At 47.2% G+C, this 19116-nt stretch overlaps 5 protein-coding genes across 5 annotated transcripts; 3 read left to right on the top strand and 2 right to left on the bottom strand.

Moving 5' to 3' along the window:
* Positions 1-164: 164 nt before the first annotated feature.
* On the bottom strand, positions 165-1600 carry LOC128273168 (N6-adenosine-methyltransferase non-catalytic subunit). Its single transcript, XM_053011092.1, has 3 exons — positions 1479-1600; positions 1233-1394; positions 165-1163 (listed from the first exon to the last, which is right to left on the bottom strand). The coding sequence occupies exons 1-3, from the start codon at positions 1542-1544 to the stop codon at positions 213-215; spliced, it is 1179 nt and encodes a 392-aa protein (XP_052867052.1). The 5' UTR covers positions 1545-1600; the 3' UTR covers positions 165-212.
* Positions 1601-2379: 779 nt separating this feature from the next.
* On the top strand, positions 2380-4140 carry LOC128271136 (protein mitoshell). The gene is made up of 4 exons (XM_053008574.1): positions 2380-2498; positions 2561-2692; positions 2773-3658; positions 3832-4140. Exons 1-4 carry the CDS (start codon positions 2380-2382, stop codon positions 4138-4140), a joined length of 1446 nt encoding a protein of 481 aa, XP_052864534.1.
* Positions 4141-5603: 1463 nt separating this feature from the next.
* LOC128271446 (uncharacterized) lies at positions 5604-8562 on the top strand. The gene is made up of 4 exons (XM_053008983.1): positions 5604-5748; positions 7605-7769; positions 7846-7901; positions 7981-8562. Exons 1-4 carry the CDS (start codon positions 5679-5681, stop codon positions 8122-8124), a joined length of 435 nt encoding a protein of 144 aa, XP_052864943.1. The 5' UTR covers positions 5604-5678; the 3' UTR covers positions 8125-8562.
* Positions 8563-10324: 1762 nt separating this feature from the next.
* On the top strand, positions 10325-11241 carry LOC128271135 (uncharacterized). The gene is made up of 3 exons (XM_053008573.1): positions 10325-10457; positions 10521-10680; positions 10744-11241. The coding sequence occupies exons 1-3, from the start codon at positions 10325-10327 to the stop codon at positions 11192-11194; spliced, it is 744 nt and encodes a 247-aa protein (XP_052864533.1). The 3' UTR covers positions 11195-11241.
* Positions 11242-14413: 3172 nt separating this feature from the next.
* On the bottom strand, positions 14414-15683 carry LOC128271134 (odorant receptor 63a-like). Its single transcript, XM_053008572.1, has 5 exons — positions 15451-15683; positions 15090-15383; positions 14960-15028; positions 14539-14887; positions 14414-14467 (listed from the first exon to the last, which is right to left on the bottom strand). The coding sequence occupies exons 1-5, from the start codon at positions 15681-15683 to the stop codon at positions 14414-14416; spliced, it is 999 nt and encodes a 332-aa protein (XP_052864532.1).
* Between the last annotated feature and the right edge of the window lie 3433 nt (positions 15684-19116).

The raw sequence follows: 19116 nt of genomic DNA, 5'->3' as shown, positions 1-19116 counted from the left end.
GGACTTCAAGATACGGAACGGTCGCGGTGTTTGACTATTACTCAACAATGATACTTTTATTTGTCCGTTATAAATGGTTCATGTGTAATTCCTGTTTGTTTGTTCATCTCTCACTCTTTCTTTCACTTGGCTATCGGAAAAATGAAATTAAATGAAAAGGTAAAAGTACATCATCCCGCGTGAGCGGCACCACTTGCCCGACCCCGATAGCCCTATAGCCGGCTTCTTCCTCGAATGCGGGGAAAGCCTCGCCCTCGACCGCGCATCACCTTGCCGTTCGGGGGTGGGCTTTTTGGCCGCAAAGCCTCGATCCGTTCGGTACAGCCCGTCGTGGGGTTTTCTTCGAACGCGTTCGCGTAAAGCTCGCTGTTAAAGTTCGAGTTCGTGAGTTCCGGGCCGATCGTGACCCAGCCGGGCCGTATCGTTGAATCGCGGCCGAAAATGTGCAGCCGGCGCCGCCCGAGGCAAAAGTGCTCGATGATGTGAAAGATTTCGATCGGCTTCTCGAGACTACCGAAGTCCGCCTCCTCCGAGATGATCAGATCGATGTCGACGTTCGCGTGAATAAAGTCGCCGTCGGTCGAGCGGCGCACCGTTCCCTTGATGCCCATCAGACAGTGTTCTTTCGTGCGCTGAAACACCGCCTTCGGCTCGAGTATTTTCGAATGGCCGGGCGACTCGTTGTTGGTGCGTATCCAGCAGATGTCCTCGCACCGCCGGAATCCCCATTTGCGCAGACAGTTACGCCCCATGTCCAGGCCCTCCGAGCTGCCACACCAAAGAAACACGAAGCTCCGGTGGGCGGCCACTTCTCCGATGTCGAGTGCGAGGATTTCATCCCACGACCAAAAGTTACGTGGCGCACCCGCCGCCACCGCCGCTCCGCCACGTGCGTACTCTTCCAGCGGTGGCTCGATGAGAATTACGTCAAACTTTGTACCGAGATTTTTAAGATCAAACGTCTTCAGATCGGCACGCAGATACATCGGCGGAGTGGCCGTTTCTGCGATCAACTCGTCCTTCAGTCGTATCAGTTCGCGCAGCTTCGGGTACTCTTCGAACCGGTCCGCGAGTCCGACGTCGCGAATAAAGTTCTGCGGCCGTTGGCCAGTGTCCACAAAGTGTTGGCAGTAGTCATTGTGCGGATTGGACGATTGTGTGCCCTGCAGATACAGTAGACGATGGAAAGAATTATGGGCTCCGTCGTTGAGGTTACGAAAGAGTGCACCCACCTTGAGAAACGTTGATGAATCCCGATACACCAGGCCTTCGCTAGGAGACTTTTTGGAAGATCTGGTGGCTTCCTCGTCCTCGTAACGCTGCGATTTGTTGATTGGTGACTCATCCTCCGTGCCGAGCACCTGCTTAAGGTCCTCCACGGTCGACACACCGAACTAGGAGAGAGATGTGAGCGGATATTACAAGGTACGTTGCCCGCAAAGGTTGTTCCGAAGAGCTTCGCCAAAACGATGCCTTACGGTTTGGGCAAGCAGCATCTTGCGTTTATGTGATTTCTCACGGCGCTTTTTAATGAAATCACTCATCGTTCGCTGGCTTTACACTAAAAGGCTAGTAGCGAGCGCTACCAAAATGATCGTCTAGGTCGCGTTTCGGCAAAATGATGCAGTCACTGTGCGGCAGAACAATAAATCAACAATCCACAAACTCCAAACCGAGCGACTCATTAGAAGAGCATCAACGTATCGTTCTCTCTCTGTCACTCGCCCTTCGGACAGTTCGGACAGTTTTGACAGTTCGCTTTACCGCCAGTAGGTGTGTTTTTGTGGTAGGTTGGTAAAAGCATTGTAGAAGTATTTTGAAATTGATTCAAGATTCCAAACGTTTTACTATGTTTAATAAGAATAAAAACAACTCAAATCCTCGGTTCGCAGGGCCACCAGGTAGGTTCCGAACTTTGGAAAGATATTCTCACTAAACATCTTTTATTTTCCAGTGTCTCGTTCGTAGTAGGCTGTGGACTGCTCCAAAAATGTTTAATACCTTCCGGCGGTCGCAAATTCGGTCTCTTTCAGTTGGTTCGTCTCAATCAGTGAAGGTTCGTTGGTTCGTGCTTCGTGAAAACGTGTTGGATAAGTTTTTTCTGGAAACAACTCTAAAAGAAACATGCTTCCTGCTCCCAATTCGCAAAATACGAGTCTTCCTAACTTTTGTACGTAAACCTTATTAACGCTTACGCTTATGCTTAATTAGGACAATTTCTTCCCCTTATACGCAGTAAATCCTGTAGAGTTTCCACCCTTAGCAGCCCCGGCAGAAGCTAACGTTCCGTTGTTCTCAGTGCCACCGCCGATATTGCGTTCTGTGGCAATGGGAGAGTCGTCACAGGCTCCGGGAACACCTTCCGAAATGCTCCCAGCCATGTACCGCCAGCAGCAATCGGTTTCACCAAGGATTCTGCAGCCGACCGATGGCTACTATGTTAACGCCTTGACTGCACACGTTCAAATGCATATGCCACGTGAACTGTTTGACTATCTGTACGTTTCGCTGCTAAGTTTGTGGAACTGGCGCTAACAGTGGGTTGGGTTCAATTTCGCAGAAATCCGTCACTTCGGCCAGCGATCCCGATGGATGCTACGACTCGTAAGACACAAGTGATGAACGTGGTTGAAGTCTCTTCCGGAATTGGGGGCATCAGCGCAACCAGCAACGCAGGACCCTACGACCACAGGTACTTTCTTTTCCGTTTTCCTAAGTAAAATTATCCATCGCGTTTCTATTCCACTAATTGAACATGTTTTCTTCCGTCAGTAGCGAAGCGAAGGCGAATGTAAAATGTAACCAACAGACCGATGGCGATTGGCTGACGCAAGACGACTGTAACCAAATGATCAGCTTAGCCTTGCGCGGATGCAAAACGGTCGACTCGTTCATTGGGCACTTTCAGAAGCGCCCTTGTTTCAAGAAAATCGATAGCCTCTGTGCCCGGCTGCAGCAGGATTTGGTTAAAAACGACAATGTCCTGTCCAACATAAATTCCCAAGGATTGGCGTGGGTGCTCAAGGACTTTGTGTTCGTCTTCATACGGATTATGGGTGCTTGGCTCATCGTGAAAGGGTACGCAGTCTCTCAGCCTTCAGTACTTATGTATGTTCGGCGTGAGCTGTGTTCCAAGTTCCCGGCTGCTTTGAACCAATGGCACAAAGCGACCCGTGAACTGGTCGAATCTTTGATCACGTCCTTCACGAATCTCAGTCACCTCTCATCGCACCGTGGAGGGTTGATAGGGTTTCCGATGACCCTTTCAGCGGCCATGGCAGGGAACGGTTACGTCGAAAACACCAACGGTGCCGATTCGCGCACTGAGAATGCAGACGACGTAAGCTTTCCGAATAACGATGGGGACTACATTCGCACCGGCGTTTACAAAACACTGCGTAAGCCTCCGGGACTTCCGGAACCAAGCAAGCGAGCGGACAAGAAAGCGTATGAAAACCAGACCATTCTTTTTAACCGGTACATGGAGACGGACTACCCAAACTCTGAAACGAATCAGACAGGACCGGCGCCAATTTTGAATCTATCACAGCCGCAACATACTCATCGCGAGATCGAAGCAGTCAATGAAGTGATCCGCCAAGTGTTTGAAATCGAAGAAGCCAAATACTTTCTCAATCCCTGGTTTATCAAAGCACGTGTAAGTTCCGCATTAGTATTAGCCTGTAAGAGAGTGTCGGAGGAATAGGTTCTTTGTACGGTCTCTCTTTTCGGATACTTTGCTTACGCATGCTCACTTTTAAATCTTCCTTCATGCCGGTTGATACGATTAAACAACCATTTTTCTGTGCTTCTTCTCTTCTATTCTTTTAGTTTCCAGATTTTTATCTGTTGAATCCTGTGTTTAAGGATCTTCGCACGATCGTTTTGCATAACGAAAAGGGAGATTATCCGACAGTTAAAGCGCTGGAAAAAGATCTAGAAGAAATAGTAAACGTCTGCATGCAGTACATGAGTGCCATTCGTTTCGGTAGAGAATTATGTGGCTCTGAAATGCAGGAGTACTTCGACCAAAGTTTATTCGAATACTGGGACGTGATGAACAACTTCATGCGGGGGCTGCAATCGATCTTGAACCTTATTTCAGTTGAACGAAATCTAGCACAGATGATTTTAGTCTGACATGGTTATGATGGGAGCGGAAGAACAATACTTGCAATGCTACTAAACCCAACCTTAAAAATACTCAAAACTTCTAGTTAAACCATACTATTTTTAACCATTCAATACTTTGTTTCCATACATGTTTCCAAACAATCTAAAAATAAAATAAATAAAATAATACACCACGCCGCCAAAGCGCCGGAAGAAGCTTTTGAAATTGTAATACAAACATGTGGCACATTCTGTATGCATTCATTGATCTTTTAAGTGATCCGTTTCTGTTCTTGCGTGATCATCCAAGGGAAAATTATGTGAGGCTTTAAAGTATTGCAAAACGGGGGCACGCTGGCAGTAAACGATAATTGAAAGTGATAATCAATTTCCCAGTAACGGCCAAGCGTCACATTGCAGAGTGGCAGAGTGGCAGAGTTTTCATTAGCGCCAACACCTTCTAAAGACACGAGCCCTGTGTTCGGCATTAATTACGGCTGTTCGTTGCTTGAAACAGTTTGCTTGTTTTATAGAAATTCAAAAATTGAACAAACTCGTATGTAGAATCACTTCTTGAAGGAAGCTAGCGAACGTTCTCTGGGTGAATATAAAGGGGAAAAGATGGCGCGTTCAGAGGCCGAGCAGTCCGAGCGAAATCGCGCGTTCGGGCAAATTAGAGAGATTGAGATTGTGAGAGTGTTCCAGCGTGGAACCGTCCTCCATTGCGGGAACGACCCGAAACGCTCGCTGGAGAACCACCAGTCCGGTTTCATTCGTGATAGGTGACAGGTTGTTTTCTTCACTTCCGACGGTGGAAACCAATCGTGGTACGGTGATTTCTTCAACTATTGGTCCTATTTTTGAACTCACTACTGTGGTATGGGAAAAGTTGGCACAACCGCATAACTGCAACGGTTGCAGAAGCGTATAGTCTTCGAGAGCAAACGGAAAGGATACAGTACCGGAACAGTACCGAAAATAGAAAGGATTGGAGTAGCACCGGAAACACGTTCACGCAACATCTGGCGTTGATTGTGTAATCGGCTGGCGACATTCTATGGCCTTGTTTTTGAGCAAACTATTACTCTGGCCTATGGTTTCAAGAAGGATCGTCCCCGTCCTGCTGAGTGTATGCGTGTTGTGTGCCCTGTTGCCTTGGTTGCTACCAAATTGGCTGATTTAAAAGTGCTAGTTTTGTGTGCCCCTAGGAATATTGGCAATCGTAGTTAATTAATGCATACAAAAAACAAACTATAGACATTCTTCCAGCGCAAAATGTACAGTTGCGCGCAGCGTTCCGTGTAAAAAAAATGCTTTTTCCGGGCTCGATTGTGCAACAGAGTAGGCCTTTGTTGGACGGTGCTGGAGCTCAGATTTCCCCATCCTTATGCGTATGCGCGGGACTTAATCGATCCCAGTTTGCTCACTCGTGTGTGTGTGTGCTGTGCCGTGTGCGCTGGTGTGTAACTTCTTCCTTTTTTGACAGGTGCGGGCCAAAATTTCAGGAACAGCATTCCGGAGCAAAACCTTTCTTGTGCCGAGATTACTGAACCGTCCAAGTGACCATGATGTCCTCACTGCAGCAGTGCGCATTTCTGGTCAGCTTAATGCTGATTGCAATTTTCGTTCACAAAGGTAAGTGGAGCGACAGTTCGGATGGTAAAAAACCCCGCCACAGTCGAAGCATTGCAGATTTGAAGACCTCAGTTCGTAAGAAATAACTGTGCGCCCTCGAAGGTTTTCTCTGGAGGTGAACCGACGAAGACATTATTCAATTCAGACCTTAATTGGATGTATGCGGAGCAAATGGCCTGAGCCGGCCTGTGTAATGGGGTGCGTTCAGTGATTCACACGAGGGCAGCTCCTGCGTCACTAGAAGGATTTGGGATCTCGGCAGCGAGAACGTGGCGCGCACAGTATGTGGCACAGCTTGGCAATGAGAGAGAGCGAAAGAACAGCGGATAGGCAAAGTGTTGCCAGGATTCAGCGACTGTGAAGGTGCACTTCCGCTTAGAGTGCATGTGAGTAGGCTGGAAAATGCGACAGCGAGTGTTACGTAACCAAGGTGAGCACCGCTACCAACGCAGACTGAAAACCGAGTTGCTTCGATCCAACGAACGATTCGACCAAACAGAGTACGATTTTAGCGTAAGGGTTTAATGGCCATTTTATCAGCTCATTCTCTGGTTCTGGAAAACATTAGCTTACCAAGTAAGGAGGCTAGTCACTTGAGTGCGTCCCGCCCACGGACAATATTTCGGCCGTCAAGGTCACGTGCTTACCAAATTCATCTTCCGCGTATCATGTTAAGCATCTTGATTGGCCTATCGCGTGAGAAGGGCGCCAAGAACGATGAACAAGATAGCATTTATGATTCTTTCTCCGTCGTGTGCCTTGTAACGGTGGAACCATTGATTGGATTAAGGTTGCAGCCAACATTTCAATGAATTAAATATTGTCGTCTGGGTTGAAAGAATTAACCAAAGCACGAAGAGTTCTCCCTAATTGTCTCAATTGCTGTGTGGAATCGTGCTCCCATTATGTCGCACGGCCACACAAACTTTGGTTCCTCTCCGTCGAAACCGTTCGATGCTTCAATGTGAAACATCGTCCTGGTGCGCGCCTTTGAAGCAATTGCTGAGATGCGAAAATCTTACGAAAAAAACTTTTACTCAAGCATTATGTAACTCGCGATGGTTGTTAGCAGGCCGTGACCGTCGGCACGTGCTTGAAAGGTGTTAGCGAGAATCGAAACGGTTTTAAAGGTGCCCTCCGTGCCAGCCCTACGTGAGATTCTCTGTGTCGGAAACAAACAGTATTCGGCCAAGCAATGTGCCGAGGCTGTTGCACGGTGTCCCCGATGTGTGCCTGTTTTACTAGACGACGGAATCCCCTTTGAATCTATGAATATGGAATTTTTGTATTCAGCGTCACTACGAAGTCGCCGACAACCGGTTTACCGGCTAGGAAAATCGCACCCGGGGATGGCCATTTTACAGGCGGATTATCAAAAGATTGAAATTGTAACATATTTAACGTCACTTCTCTTATCAGGGTCACCAGATGTTTTTTAACCCGATCGAGTATAAATTTAGCCGTGTCTTGCTCGTCCCTATGAAAGAGCCAATGATTTTGCCGTTGCCTTTTTTTGATCGCTGTTTGGAGCGATGTTATTTTCAGTAGACTTGAGATTCATTGAAATAATACAATCAACATGTGAATGTTTTTGCTTTAGTATGGTGATAACAATGTTGCGACAGTACGCGGTAGTACATAGGTCCATTTATAAAGGTCTTATCAAAGGGAATACACAAAACCGTTGAACGAATCGAACAGATTCTAATGCGCGGCGTAGACCAAGTGCAAGGAAATGCAGTGAGAAAGATAGAAAACGGGAACGGATTGCATGTATTGGGACAGATCTACGACCTACGGCTAGTTATCTAATTGAGTAATGAAAAAAAGCTACCACTCGTCTTGCCCTCCCGTAGGTGATGCTATCCGTTGCTTCGAGTGCAACAGTGCTGAAGATTCAACCTGCACGCACGACAACCCGCCGGACACGATGTCGGTCGACTGTAATGACCATAAGGACGGCAACAAGTACACGTTCTGCCGGAAGATCGTTCAGATCATCGAGTTCCCGGTCAACAATCGTAAGTACCACTTGCCCGAGGGCTTATCCGTGTTCTCTCGCACTTAGCGCGGCGTCTTGATTGCTCTCGTTTGCAGTTCCCCCAGACAACCGGGTGATCCGTGGATGTGGTTGGGACGAGTCCACCTACAAGGTACAGGAACTAGGAACCGACACCATCGTGCGCAGCTGGCAATCTTACCGTTGTTCTATTCCGTTTCCTTCTTCTGCAGGGTAAATGCTACCAGCGTTCCGGATTCGGTGGCCGTCAAGAGGTGTGCGCTTGCTACGACGACAACTGCAACGGTGCCTCGTCCCTGTCCGTCGCGTTCGGAGTGCTGCTGTTCGGTGCAATCGCTTTCATGATTCGTGCTTAATCCTCTCATTGGTATCAGCCGACACATATCCACCGGTACTAGTGTCCTCCGCTAAGTTTTACGTACGTTTTCCTTCCCGGTCTATTCTTCTTGTCCCACAAAAGAATCCCCCTCATCCGTAGGGCTATGAGTTTGATTGTCGTCTCCTTTCCAGTAACTTGCGTTGCTCGTTTAACATAATTTCTAAGATTGACGTTACGAATAGGGCTATTAGATGTTATTAGCACGATTGCCAATTGAGTGTGATTGCATTATGCGGAGCACAATGCTCGTAGATTTGGGCTCAATGCTGCCATAGTTTAAACGTACGAACACACCTCGGACGGATGTACGGAAGTACCGCATGCCCGCATATCATGCAGTTGCAACTTTTGTACTAAACGCGTGTTTTAGAGGAATTCTTTAATTTTTACGTTTCGCTTACTTTTTTAATACCATCAATACCACCTGGCGGTGGACTTTCGGTGTTCTGACCGATTAGGCCACGATTTTCCAGCTTTGATCGTCACTCGTGGAGGCCGACGAACGTTGGCCACGTGTTAGTGTCGTTTTAAAATAAGCGCAGTTCGCCTCGCGGACTCGTATCATTTTACGGTGCACATACCAAACAAAGTGTGGAACCAGTAACGCGTTTGTGCGGGAAGAAATCTCGAAATCCAATTTCTTTTGTAGCTGTAGTTGTTATCTAGTTATCAGATGGCCATCGAAACGCAACTAAGCCATTAAATCATAGGCGAAAAACTACAACGAAACCCGGAAAATGCGTAGTGAACAATAGAGCTACAACACACAAACGCACGGCAAAGAAGGAAGTAAAACGGAATGGCAACCACAAGTCTAAAAAAAGGAATTATAAGCATGCTAGTTGTTAGGTTAGTGGTCAAGCGACATCCCGCTGCAGAAGGGAGCGGGAAATTGTGCCACGAAAGGGCAATTTTGAAACCAAAGCCGAATGGGTTCGTCGTAAAACACAGGAACGGAAATTCGATTTCCCTACAGCTGTGGTTTTCGAGATGTTTCATGTGGGTGTGTTTGTTCGTAAAGTTGGAGCGCTTCGATAAAGATTTAACTAAACCAACAGGAGGACAATTCGTAGACACACACACCGGCGATGGAGCTGAGTTAGTCTGAACTGCCGTCTTTTCTTCATACTTTCACAAATTAAATGTTTATTCACACTACTATACCGAAGCACACACGGCCACGGCTTCGCGGCGATCGCAATAGATTTAATACATGCAATTGAGTAGACGCGCAAAACATGCAACAGAAGACAAAAATACAAAACCGGACAATAGAAAGCTTAAAATACAAAACACTACGTAAGTCCCGTACAACAGTAAAAAACTAATTTTAAATAAGCGAAACACACGGATTAGGATTGCAACTGGGACACAGTACTGTTTAAAGACATGTATGGCGCCAAATTAGCACAGTAAAAACATAATCGAACGCAAAAAACGAACACATTATCAAGCATAATGTGCGACAACAATTGATCTTGTGATATTCCGTTTTGTTACACGACATCTTCGAACCCAAGACAGAGAAATAATAAATTGGAAGCTACACCCGACGCTCTTAACAACGCGAAACACTGTGTTGTTGGCTCAGTTAGTATACTACACAATAGCGGCGTTGAGGCCATTTGGCAATGGGAATGTGGTAAGTATTGTTGAGTTTACAATATTCTCAGGATTGAAATGATGGCCCTGTGCTCAACCCACCTGAAAGTGAAGTGCACAAGGTAAGTAAAATTAAGCAACGATCAATCGTGCTCCGTAGGTGCTAACGGCAAACCGGAACCGGTGCCAATGGAAAGAAAACTTGATTGATCATCCTGACACATCCGTGAATGTGGCTGGTTCCAAATGAATCCCCGAACATAAATCATCTTCCTGTTAACGGTCGTGTTGTGTAAGCGTTTCAAATTCCTTTGAACGCACATCTATGGCAAAAAGGTTAGCTTCTTTGGTTTCGTTTCTGTTACCAATAAGTACCAATAACGGTGACGGCGTGTTCGAATTTGCAGTAATGGCTTCGCCAGTATAAACCACGCGACCAGTGCTGCCAGAAGAGCTTACGCGTCGTCCAAACTTCAATGCGTAGCTTTGTTTACAACAGCAACGCTGCCCGACGCAACGATTCTCGATTCTCGCACTGAACCGTTCGAAAAACGTTGCGCATTTCTTGGTTTAACATGGACATCGAACGCCTGATTGCGGAAGTTAAGAAGCGGCCGGTGTTATACGACAAAAAATGTTCGGCTTACCGAAGAGCGAGCGAAATGGAGCGAGCGTGGACCGGTGTTGCCGAAGCGCTAAATATGAAAGGTAGGAGCGTAATCATAAGCACACAGAACACCACTACACCATGATGTTCCCATTCTGTTGCAGTTGAATCTTGCAAAAAGCGATGGAAAAGCTTGAGAGACAATTTTATCAAACACTACCGCGTGGAGATGCAACCGGATCAGCAGCAAACACAGGGGGTTCGAAAAGCGTGGCCCTACTATGAGAATATGGGCTTCTTGCGAGGGCACGTCGAAGTGTACCGGTGAGCGTTGCTTCTTACCTTCAGATGAGCGGAAGTTTAACCCTTTACGGTCCCCCGTTACAGCTTGAAGACGCTGGAGTGTAGCAGGCCCGCTTCACCAGACATCAGCGCCCACAAGGTTGAAGAATCGTTCCATGGATCCGTATACGATGAATCACAACCGGAGTACTACGAAATTGACGAAGATATGGCGATGACGATGGTTGATTTGGACGAGCAGCACGATCAAGAGCTACAATCCGAGGAAGCTTCTTCGGCACCCCTCAAGCGATCCTCTACCACAAAGACGAGTGAAACGTGTGAACGCTTCGGGACGGACCATCCACAACCGATTGTCGATCCGGACGAACGGTTCTTGCTGAGCTGTGCACCGGTGTTGCAGCGACTACCGAAAAAGAAGAATGCCCTCGTAAGGCTCAAGATACAGCAACTACTGTACGAGGTTGAGTTCGAAAATGAAGAGACTGAGGAAGCGCCGGAAGTGGCCGTCATCAAGAAGCGGGCATATAATTAACGTTTTAGTAGCTTTCCCAGATATCGATCGATTCTGTGAGCAATAGAAATGTAAATGTATTTTTTATGGAACATACCGTCAAATTGACCATCTCAATATATTGTACGCCGAATAACATGGATAAAAAACTCACACTATGTGTTAACTCTCGCACTTATTAACTTTAATATTCCACTGTAATACAAACACGCTTAGTGTAACGGTCAAACTGTTGCCATGTCCACACACCAGTCGATGGCCCTTGGCATTTGCGTGCCACTGGAACGTTGGCGGATAACCGGACCGGTGTGTTCGTTCGTTTGCGAAATGTGAAATTCCCGCAACATGACGCCCGATAAGTTTTTGTCGTGTATCGAAAACGAAACGGCGAGCTAAACTGTGAGACACGCCCCAGGATCAACGATTTATCGATTGCCCACGTGCAGCAACCGAAGATCGCACGCTAATCCCAACAGAAAGGTCGACCAACTTCTGGCACGGACGCACTAAAATGATATTGTCACACTCATTACCGCATACAGCATCAGGCGCTCGGCACAGTGTGTTACTTTGCAGTAATTAATTAGTAAGTAATTAATTGCACGTTAATTTTTACGCCAAGCGAATTCGATGATGAATCTCAGCACTGGAGGGAAGCGATACGCGCAAACCGGTTCGCCTACGTCACAGTTGATTACTACCTAAGTACGGGGGCATGATTTGAAAACAAAAAAGGCGGCCTAGAAACGTTGCCAAACATCGCCGTTAGCCGTTCTGTCGGAATCGGAACGAGCATCCGGATATTTTCCGGATCCATCTTGCGCTAGCTCGTTAATCGCCTTAATCAGACGGCCGCTATGACGGGGGACGAACGCACGCAGATTGTTTGTCGGTGAATTAACAATGCTGAGCGAAGTGAAAACGGTTCCCCACATAAGATCAGAACGGATCGATCCGTCCTGGGCAGTTTAGAGTAAACCTTCAACCGGTGTGTAAGTTCGTCTCGGCAGTAGACCGGTACCATGGCAACTAGTGGCTTCATAACGCTTACGTTGATCGTTGTGCTCGGCGGTGCTAGTTTGGGTAGGTGCCACAAGTAGGCCGTTTTGTGAAGATCCCGTGCGGATTGTGATCAGTGTTTGTGCCCTCTTACATTACAAGGCCGACCACAAGGCCATTGGTTTTCTGCTCCTGTTGCGCAGATAACGGACCCCGTTCGCATTCCTTTCATATATCCTCAAACATCCATTCACCCACGCACAACGCACGAAGCAATACTTTATCTAATTTCTCTATTTGCTTCGGCATATGCTTTACGTCGCTAAATGATTGATGAGCCCCAGTTGGGATTGGCATGTCGTTAGTTGACCGACAATTACACCTTACCAACCACTGTTCCGCTTGGCGCTGGGGGGTTCGTGGTTCGAAGGTGACTGTCGAACGGCAACCGATGTTGTGTGCAAAACACTGGTTGCTGATAAAGCACACACGGCGGTGCGTTACGCCCTCTGACATGAACGTGCCATGTTCGACCGAGTGTTTTTTGGGAGCGAACAATGCTGGAAAAGTGATTGAAGAAGAGAGTGTAAGTGATACGGCGCAGACGGCGAAAAATTCTGGTTCGAACCAACCAAGCCCGGCCGTGGCGTGGTAACTGACCTCGTTTACATTCCTTTACACCATCGGCTATCCTTCCGGCCCAGTGTTTGTTCAGGCTTGCGCCTAGTTTGCCGGTGGGTTACGGCTTGTTTGCTCTTTGCCGAAAGGGTTGGGGTCACTTCAGCTGCCATGTTGAGCGAACGACATGCACCAGGGCAAGAGATACCAAGGATAAACACGTTACACAATCGCGCACATTAATTAGTTCGATGAATATTTTTGTACAGGACACGAAGTCCAAACTGTGGGTGCTCTGGGTGTGATAGAGCCTTATACTCACATAATGAATGGGGTTTGCCTTGATGATTACTTTTTTCCATAACGCTCGAGTGCCCTCCACCAATCTCTCGCTTATTGACCTGGCGTAGTGGTTAACAATTAGCCAAAAGGTTCTCTGTAAGTCTCGCTGTGCCGTTGGCGTGTTTTAACGAACCACAAAGCTCCCAGTAGTTACGAACAATCATAAATAGTATCCCGCATTGCTCGATGTCCTTTAGTGGGAGCGACTGTGTCGCAAAATTGCCATCATTGTAACACCTCTACCACGAGCCGAGTATTCGGCGGTTAAATATGTCGTGACATTCAGCCATTGATTAAGGCAACGGGCCAGCGCAATGTGCTGCGGCAAGACGAATGACTGCGAATGAATTAATTACGACTATGGCTATGCTTTGATTAGTATCGTTATGCTTGAGTGCATTGTAGGCAGATCATCGGGCTTCGATCGATTGTTTTAATGTTTGGATTATTATTTTGCGACTTTCCAACCAGGGCACGCACTTCGCTGTTATCAGTGTAACTCAAACGATAATTCCGAATGCATAGCACCACCAAAGACGTTCAACGAGTCAGAATACGGTGACAATCGGACTGTGGTAGGTCGATTACTTAAAGAATGTTCGCGCGACGACGAGGGACGGGATCCGTTCTGTCGCTCCATGTTTGTTCTAGGTAAGAGGTGTTGAGGTTTGGGCCTAAAGTCGGTAAATTGACTGATGTTTATCTCTTCCGTTCCAAACCCAAGTCCTTGGCGGTAAGAACCAACCGGACCATACGCGGATTCTGCGAGAATGCGGCTACGTGCGACACCACAGACCCTGCTATAACGTGGAAAATGGTGGCCACGAAGAAGTAGTTTGCCAGTGCCCGACCGACGGATGCAACGGAAGCGCGCAGCACACTGCATCGATCGTGACTCTTCTGTCTGCGGGCGTCGTTCTTAGATTACTATTCTAGACGAAGTGTTCTTCTACAATTAAGCAACAAGAGGCGTGTGTGCAAGAGAAGAGAAGTGATCTTTTTTCAACTAATTTAAGCTTATAGAAACTGTAAGAAGTAAACGTATTTCTCAAAAAGCAACCTTGTCGTGTACTTAATTATCGTTAAGATATTATCACAAAAAGTTCTACAACAATGATTATTTATTATTGCGTTGCTTGTATGGATCATGTGTCCTTGTGCTTGTGCAAGAAGGTCGTGAATGATCAAGATCAGTCCCCGGACATGCCACACCAGCGGGAGGGATGTATATAAGCATTTTGGTGTTCTTGTTCACCATGAGATACTTGAAAACTGCCACAATTAATTTAACACGTGCTGCAGGAAAGCGTTACAAGTGTAGGCCGTCTTCATGATCTAGAAAAACATATGGAAGTTATTGGAGTACTGATTCGGTGCAGTCACTCTGCAGTCAGCTCTGTTCTTACCTCTTTGAAAGTTTCGTACGAGAGGTACCGAAAGCCACCGACACTGAAACCATAATTCCGCTGAGCATTCGCCATCATAAACAGGATATCGCCGAGATCGCGCCGGATCCACTGCTCGTACCAACGGGAGGCGTACAGGGCATTGTTGAACTCGTCTGCTTTCGTTTTAATAAACTCCCCACCGTAGCAGAAGAGCCACATTTTGCAGACATTAGTTAATGCCATCCCGAAAGAGTTACTCTTGCTGTTAAACTGAACGTGGAACAATGACACGCAAATATGTATCGTCGAACAGATCGTTTGACTAAGAAATATGTCTTGAAAGATGCGCGAGCACTTGGAGTTAAAGCTGGACAAGAAACAGTTGCTGTAGTATTTCTGTGACTACCGAAGGGTATTTGTGGGGTACGAAAATACTCACTCCGACACGCGCGTGTGAATGTCAAACATCTTTCCTACGATACGCCTTTGCTCATCCGGGTTGTCTGGACTACGGGAGACGGGATGTTGATATATTGGCAAAATGTTACCAAATGATTCATACTTCTTACTTCTCGCCGATCAGGCTAGCATATAGAATCAGTATCTCCAACTGTGCCGCACAGTGGCAGACGAACAAGTAGAACGGCCCATCGAGCCCAGCAAACATTACTGCAAGAAGAACGATCAGCGTGGCATTCATGATGTAGTTGATCATATACCACGGATGTTGAGTGTAATCAAAGAACGGGATTGAACAACCGACCGGTAGCACCTGTTCCTTAACCAACCCGGCAGCGACAGGGTAGAAGATCAGTACTGCACAAGTGAACGTATATAACACGCACGAGCAGTATACAAGGTTTCTGAGAAGAAGAAAAACCCACATCGTCGTAAGGCGTAAATAAATCTATCAAAAAATGTGGTATTTACTTAGCCAAACGATCATATTTTTTGCAAACAGCCGCCTCCACGGGCCCTTCAAGGTAGACACGATCATCGAGCACAATCTGGATCGCCTCTTTGATGTTTGCGCGTTGATAGACCATGCTGTTAAACTTGTAGCACACTTCTAGCAGCAAGCAAACGGCGGTTATGCAAACGACGACCTGATTAAGGTCCTCGTGGTAGTTCACCCCATGAAACACCGACGCGAGCGTCAACATTATCGTCATGCAGATTTGGGTGTAGAGCACTGCCTTATTGAACGCCCCGACCATAAAATCGTCGTCAAAGAGGCGTATAAAGGAAATCTTTTGAAGCCAGTGGAAAAGATCGTACGCCTGGTGGCGTCCATTCCACTTCGTACGGAACACCGGCACACGTAACTTTCGCAAACACTCCATCGAGGGATCTTCACTATCTCGGTCTCGGCGCAAGGATCAAACTCAACTCAACGCAACTTGTTAGTCAAATATATACCCAATCCGATCACGCGTCGAAATGCTGGACAAATAGTGTTGGGCATTCGTAACAGAAGTGCCCAACTGGATTATTCATACTCGACCTGATTAACAAAATTACCGCTACGGACGGACCACGGTGTGGAATCAAATTGCGATACCGTGTGCAAAATACAACCAAACGGAACCACATAACCCGTACTGGTATGTCGGCAATTTGTTCTAAGTAAATATTTATCGTGCGGATATGAAGAAGTCTAACTTAACTCCGCATCGATCGATTGTCGTGAGACGTTTGGTTAAAACAAAGAACTGACTCGCCTTCTTCGACCTATACGCCGAAGGAACACTTTATGTTTTATTCATCCTTCCAAGGTCATGCAAAAACAATAGTTACATCTTGGCTCTGCGTTCCGAGCAGCATTACTAAAGTCGGTTAGCGATTCACCTTCACCGTTGTGGCTCAGTTTTCTTTCGTATTAAATAAAATTTCTGGAAGATTCACGTTAGAAAAACAACAGACGGTGGGTTGGAAATGAATAGCTAAACATAAAACCGACCGCAGGAAGAAGTTCCTTCGAGCACTCTATTTCGGGTGGGCACTTTTCGTCTCGTCTCTGGCAAATGAAACTAATTTTTATCATTCTTGACACCGAGGCTCTTAATCTTCGTATTTTCATCTGGGGCCAAACCGAAAGCTGGACCAACAACAAAATGCTCTTCCGCGAAATAAATGAGCGCGATGCACAGAGCCGCCCTCAGCCAAAAATGGCACACGCAGAGTCGACGGGGGCATCTGTGCCAGCGGTAGCGGCCGCAGATGCCCTTCCCTGTGCCAAGTGCTATTTTTTGACGCCCGGGAAAACACAAAGCGCGTCCGATACTCGTCACCACATCAGTATGCTGTTGCGTTGGCTGGTTTTTGCCCCGCCGGAATGACCCATCTCGTCGGGCGGCAGAATTAAGAACGCGAACCGTCGGGCGCCGGGCGAACGTCCCCGAGAGAGCGTCCGGCGCCCGATGGCGGAGTGGGATGAAAATAAAAGTTTGGGGGCGCCACGATGACGTTTCAAATCTTGTGCTCTCGCCAGTGTGGCGCCAACGCCGCCAACGAGCCCCGCGACTGTGGGCTCCACCTCTTCTGGTTCTGGCTTTGCCGCGAGTTTTTCCGTTGCTTCGAGGATGCGGATACGGATCGGGTGGATTCATTTTGTTTGATTTCTCGACCCGGTAGTGGTGTCCGGCATTTGAGGCACACACTACCATGGCTTTGGAGTGGATTCGGTGCGTGTGATGGGTGAACATGTAACTGGGCACTGTGTGTTTAATCACATCAGACTCCTGGGCTGACTTCCCAAACGAATGCTACCGTTCCCCGGGGGGCGGCGCAACAAATAGAATATTGATTTAAGCAGCAGTCACAAAAAAAAGAAACAGGATGTGCCGGTTGATATTGATATTCCGGTAGCATCCGCGGTGTCACTTCGAATGATATATTGACCTCGCGCAAAGCCAAGCGCGGCAGTAGCGTGCGGACGCTGTGAAGAAAGTGAAAACATCGCGAACCGGAAGGGGCCACCCGTGGTTCCGATTTGTTTTTCTTTAATTCGCCCGTCGGTCCGCCACTCGGCGAGTCGGCTATGCATCGGGATACGTTTTACGACCGATTTTGGGTGCCTCGTTTTTTACTTTGTGAGTCGATTTGTCGTGGGACGACAAACGGAGATTGGGAAAACATTTTGTTTGTCATCCGGAGCAAGGACCTTCGAGTGTTACGCAACTTTGCGGAGCAAACATCCTATTTGTCGCATCCTCTCTCCAGGATGATTTCTGCTTCATCGAGAGTCGGTTTCAATTCTGTTGGGCTGTTGATGAATCTTCTCCTTTTAGCTCTTTGTGAACAACTATCGAAGAACGGTAGCTGCTATACTACTAGCTCCGTAAATATTAAATATACGTCGAATTACCATATTACCGATTGAGCAGCAAACCGACAGAGATGTTGCAGGTGTTGCTCTATGTTTGATTAAAATTTAGTAGTTGTATAAAGAGTGTACAAAATCAAATAAACAATGTTTTGCAAATGATTGCTACTCACAGATGGCACCAGCTCGGCAGGGACGAGTGTGAATTTAGCACCACCAAGCTATCCTGTTTACGTTGCTTGTTTATTATCGCAGACCGCACGCGTCTGATAGAGGATCAAGTGCCAAGCACACCAACAATCACCTCCTGAGGCTTGAATCCGGCAACGGCCACCGACAACCACCGACCGACATTGGTTCATGAGGAGAGAGATAATGAAAACAACCAAAATTCCGTCGTGCTATTTTAATGACACCAAAACCGCCCAATACAAGCGACAGCAGTATTAAACCGGCGTCTTGGACCACAGCAGCCCACGGCCGGGGAACTGAAATCGATTTCAGGTACCGGCTTACGCGAATTTTCCGCTTTCCTTTATCTTGTCACAACGGCAGCAGTACACCGCGGTTCGCGATGTTGTGCCTCCCCGACATGAGCAACTTTTAATTGAATCGAGCGAGAAGTACTCCGAGCCTCGCAGAAGATCGTTTGGTTAAACGTTAGGTGGAATAAATTTTCTCTCCGATCCGGAGGTGGTGGTCCATTGCCGACCGTTCAGGGGTGGACGGAATGTGGCACCAAAGGTACGGGCAGTAATTAAATTAAATTCATGGTATTTGTTTCCAGTTAGCCTTTCTAATACTTCCGGTTCCGATTTCACGTTGTAAGACATTCGGGGAAACAGACAACAACCGATCCGATCACCAACAACAAACGAACAACAATTTAAACGAAGCAGTTGCATCAGCAAACGGCTGGCAAGTGAAGTAATAAGATGCATTATTTGATGTTCTACTTTAAACATTCCTTCACCGCGGGTTTCCACCGAGTTTCCACGGTACTAGACCGTTGTGGGTTGAAACTTCTCCCGCGAACCGGGACAGACGGCTTGGGAAACAATGCCAGCGCCTCTAGGGACAAGCGGCACATCCTTTGGGCGGCGCGATGCACTTGTTAACTTCGTTGGCCAACTGCCAAAAAGTCGGTCCTGTGATGGTATTTTCCGGGTTCTGGACGTCGTCTTTCGATCGCGCCAGCTTCGAGGTTCCCTTGCGCTACATCCATCCAGCCGGATGTTTGAGATGGATTTTTGTCCAATCCTTTGCCATCC

Source organism: Anopheles cruzii, chromosome 3 (genome assembly GCF_943734635.1).
Source record: "Anopheles cruzii chromosome 3, idAnoCruzAS_RS32_06, whole genome shotgun sequence".
Classification (NCBI taxonomy): domain Eukaryota; kingdom Metazoa; phylum Arthropoda; class Insecta; order Diptera; family Culicidae; genus Anopheles; species Anopheles cruzii.
The sequence above is the reverse complement of the archived record's forward strand: the minus strand, read 5'-3'. Positions and strand labels throughout refer to the sequence as shown.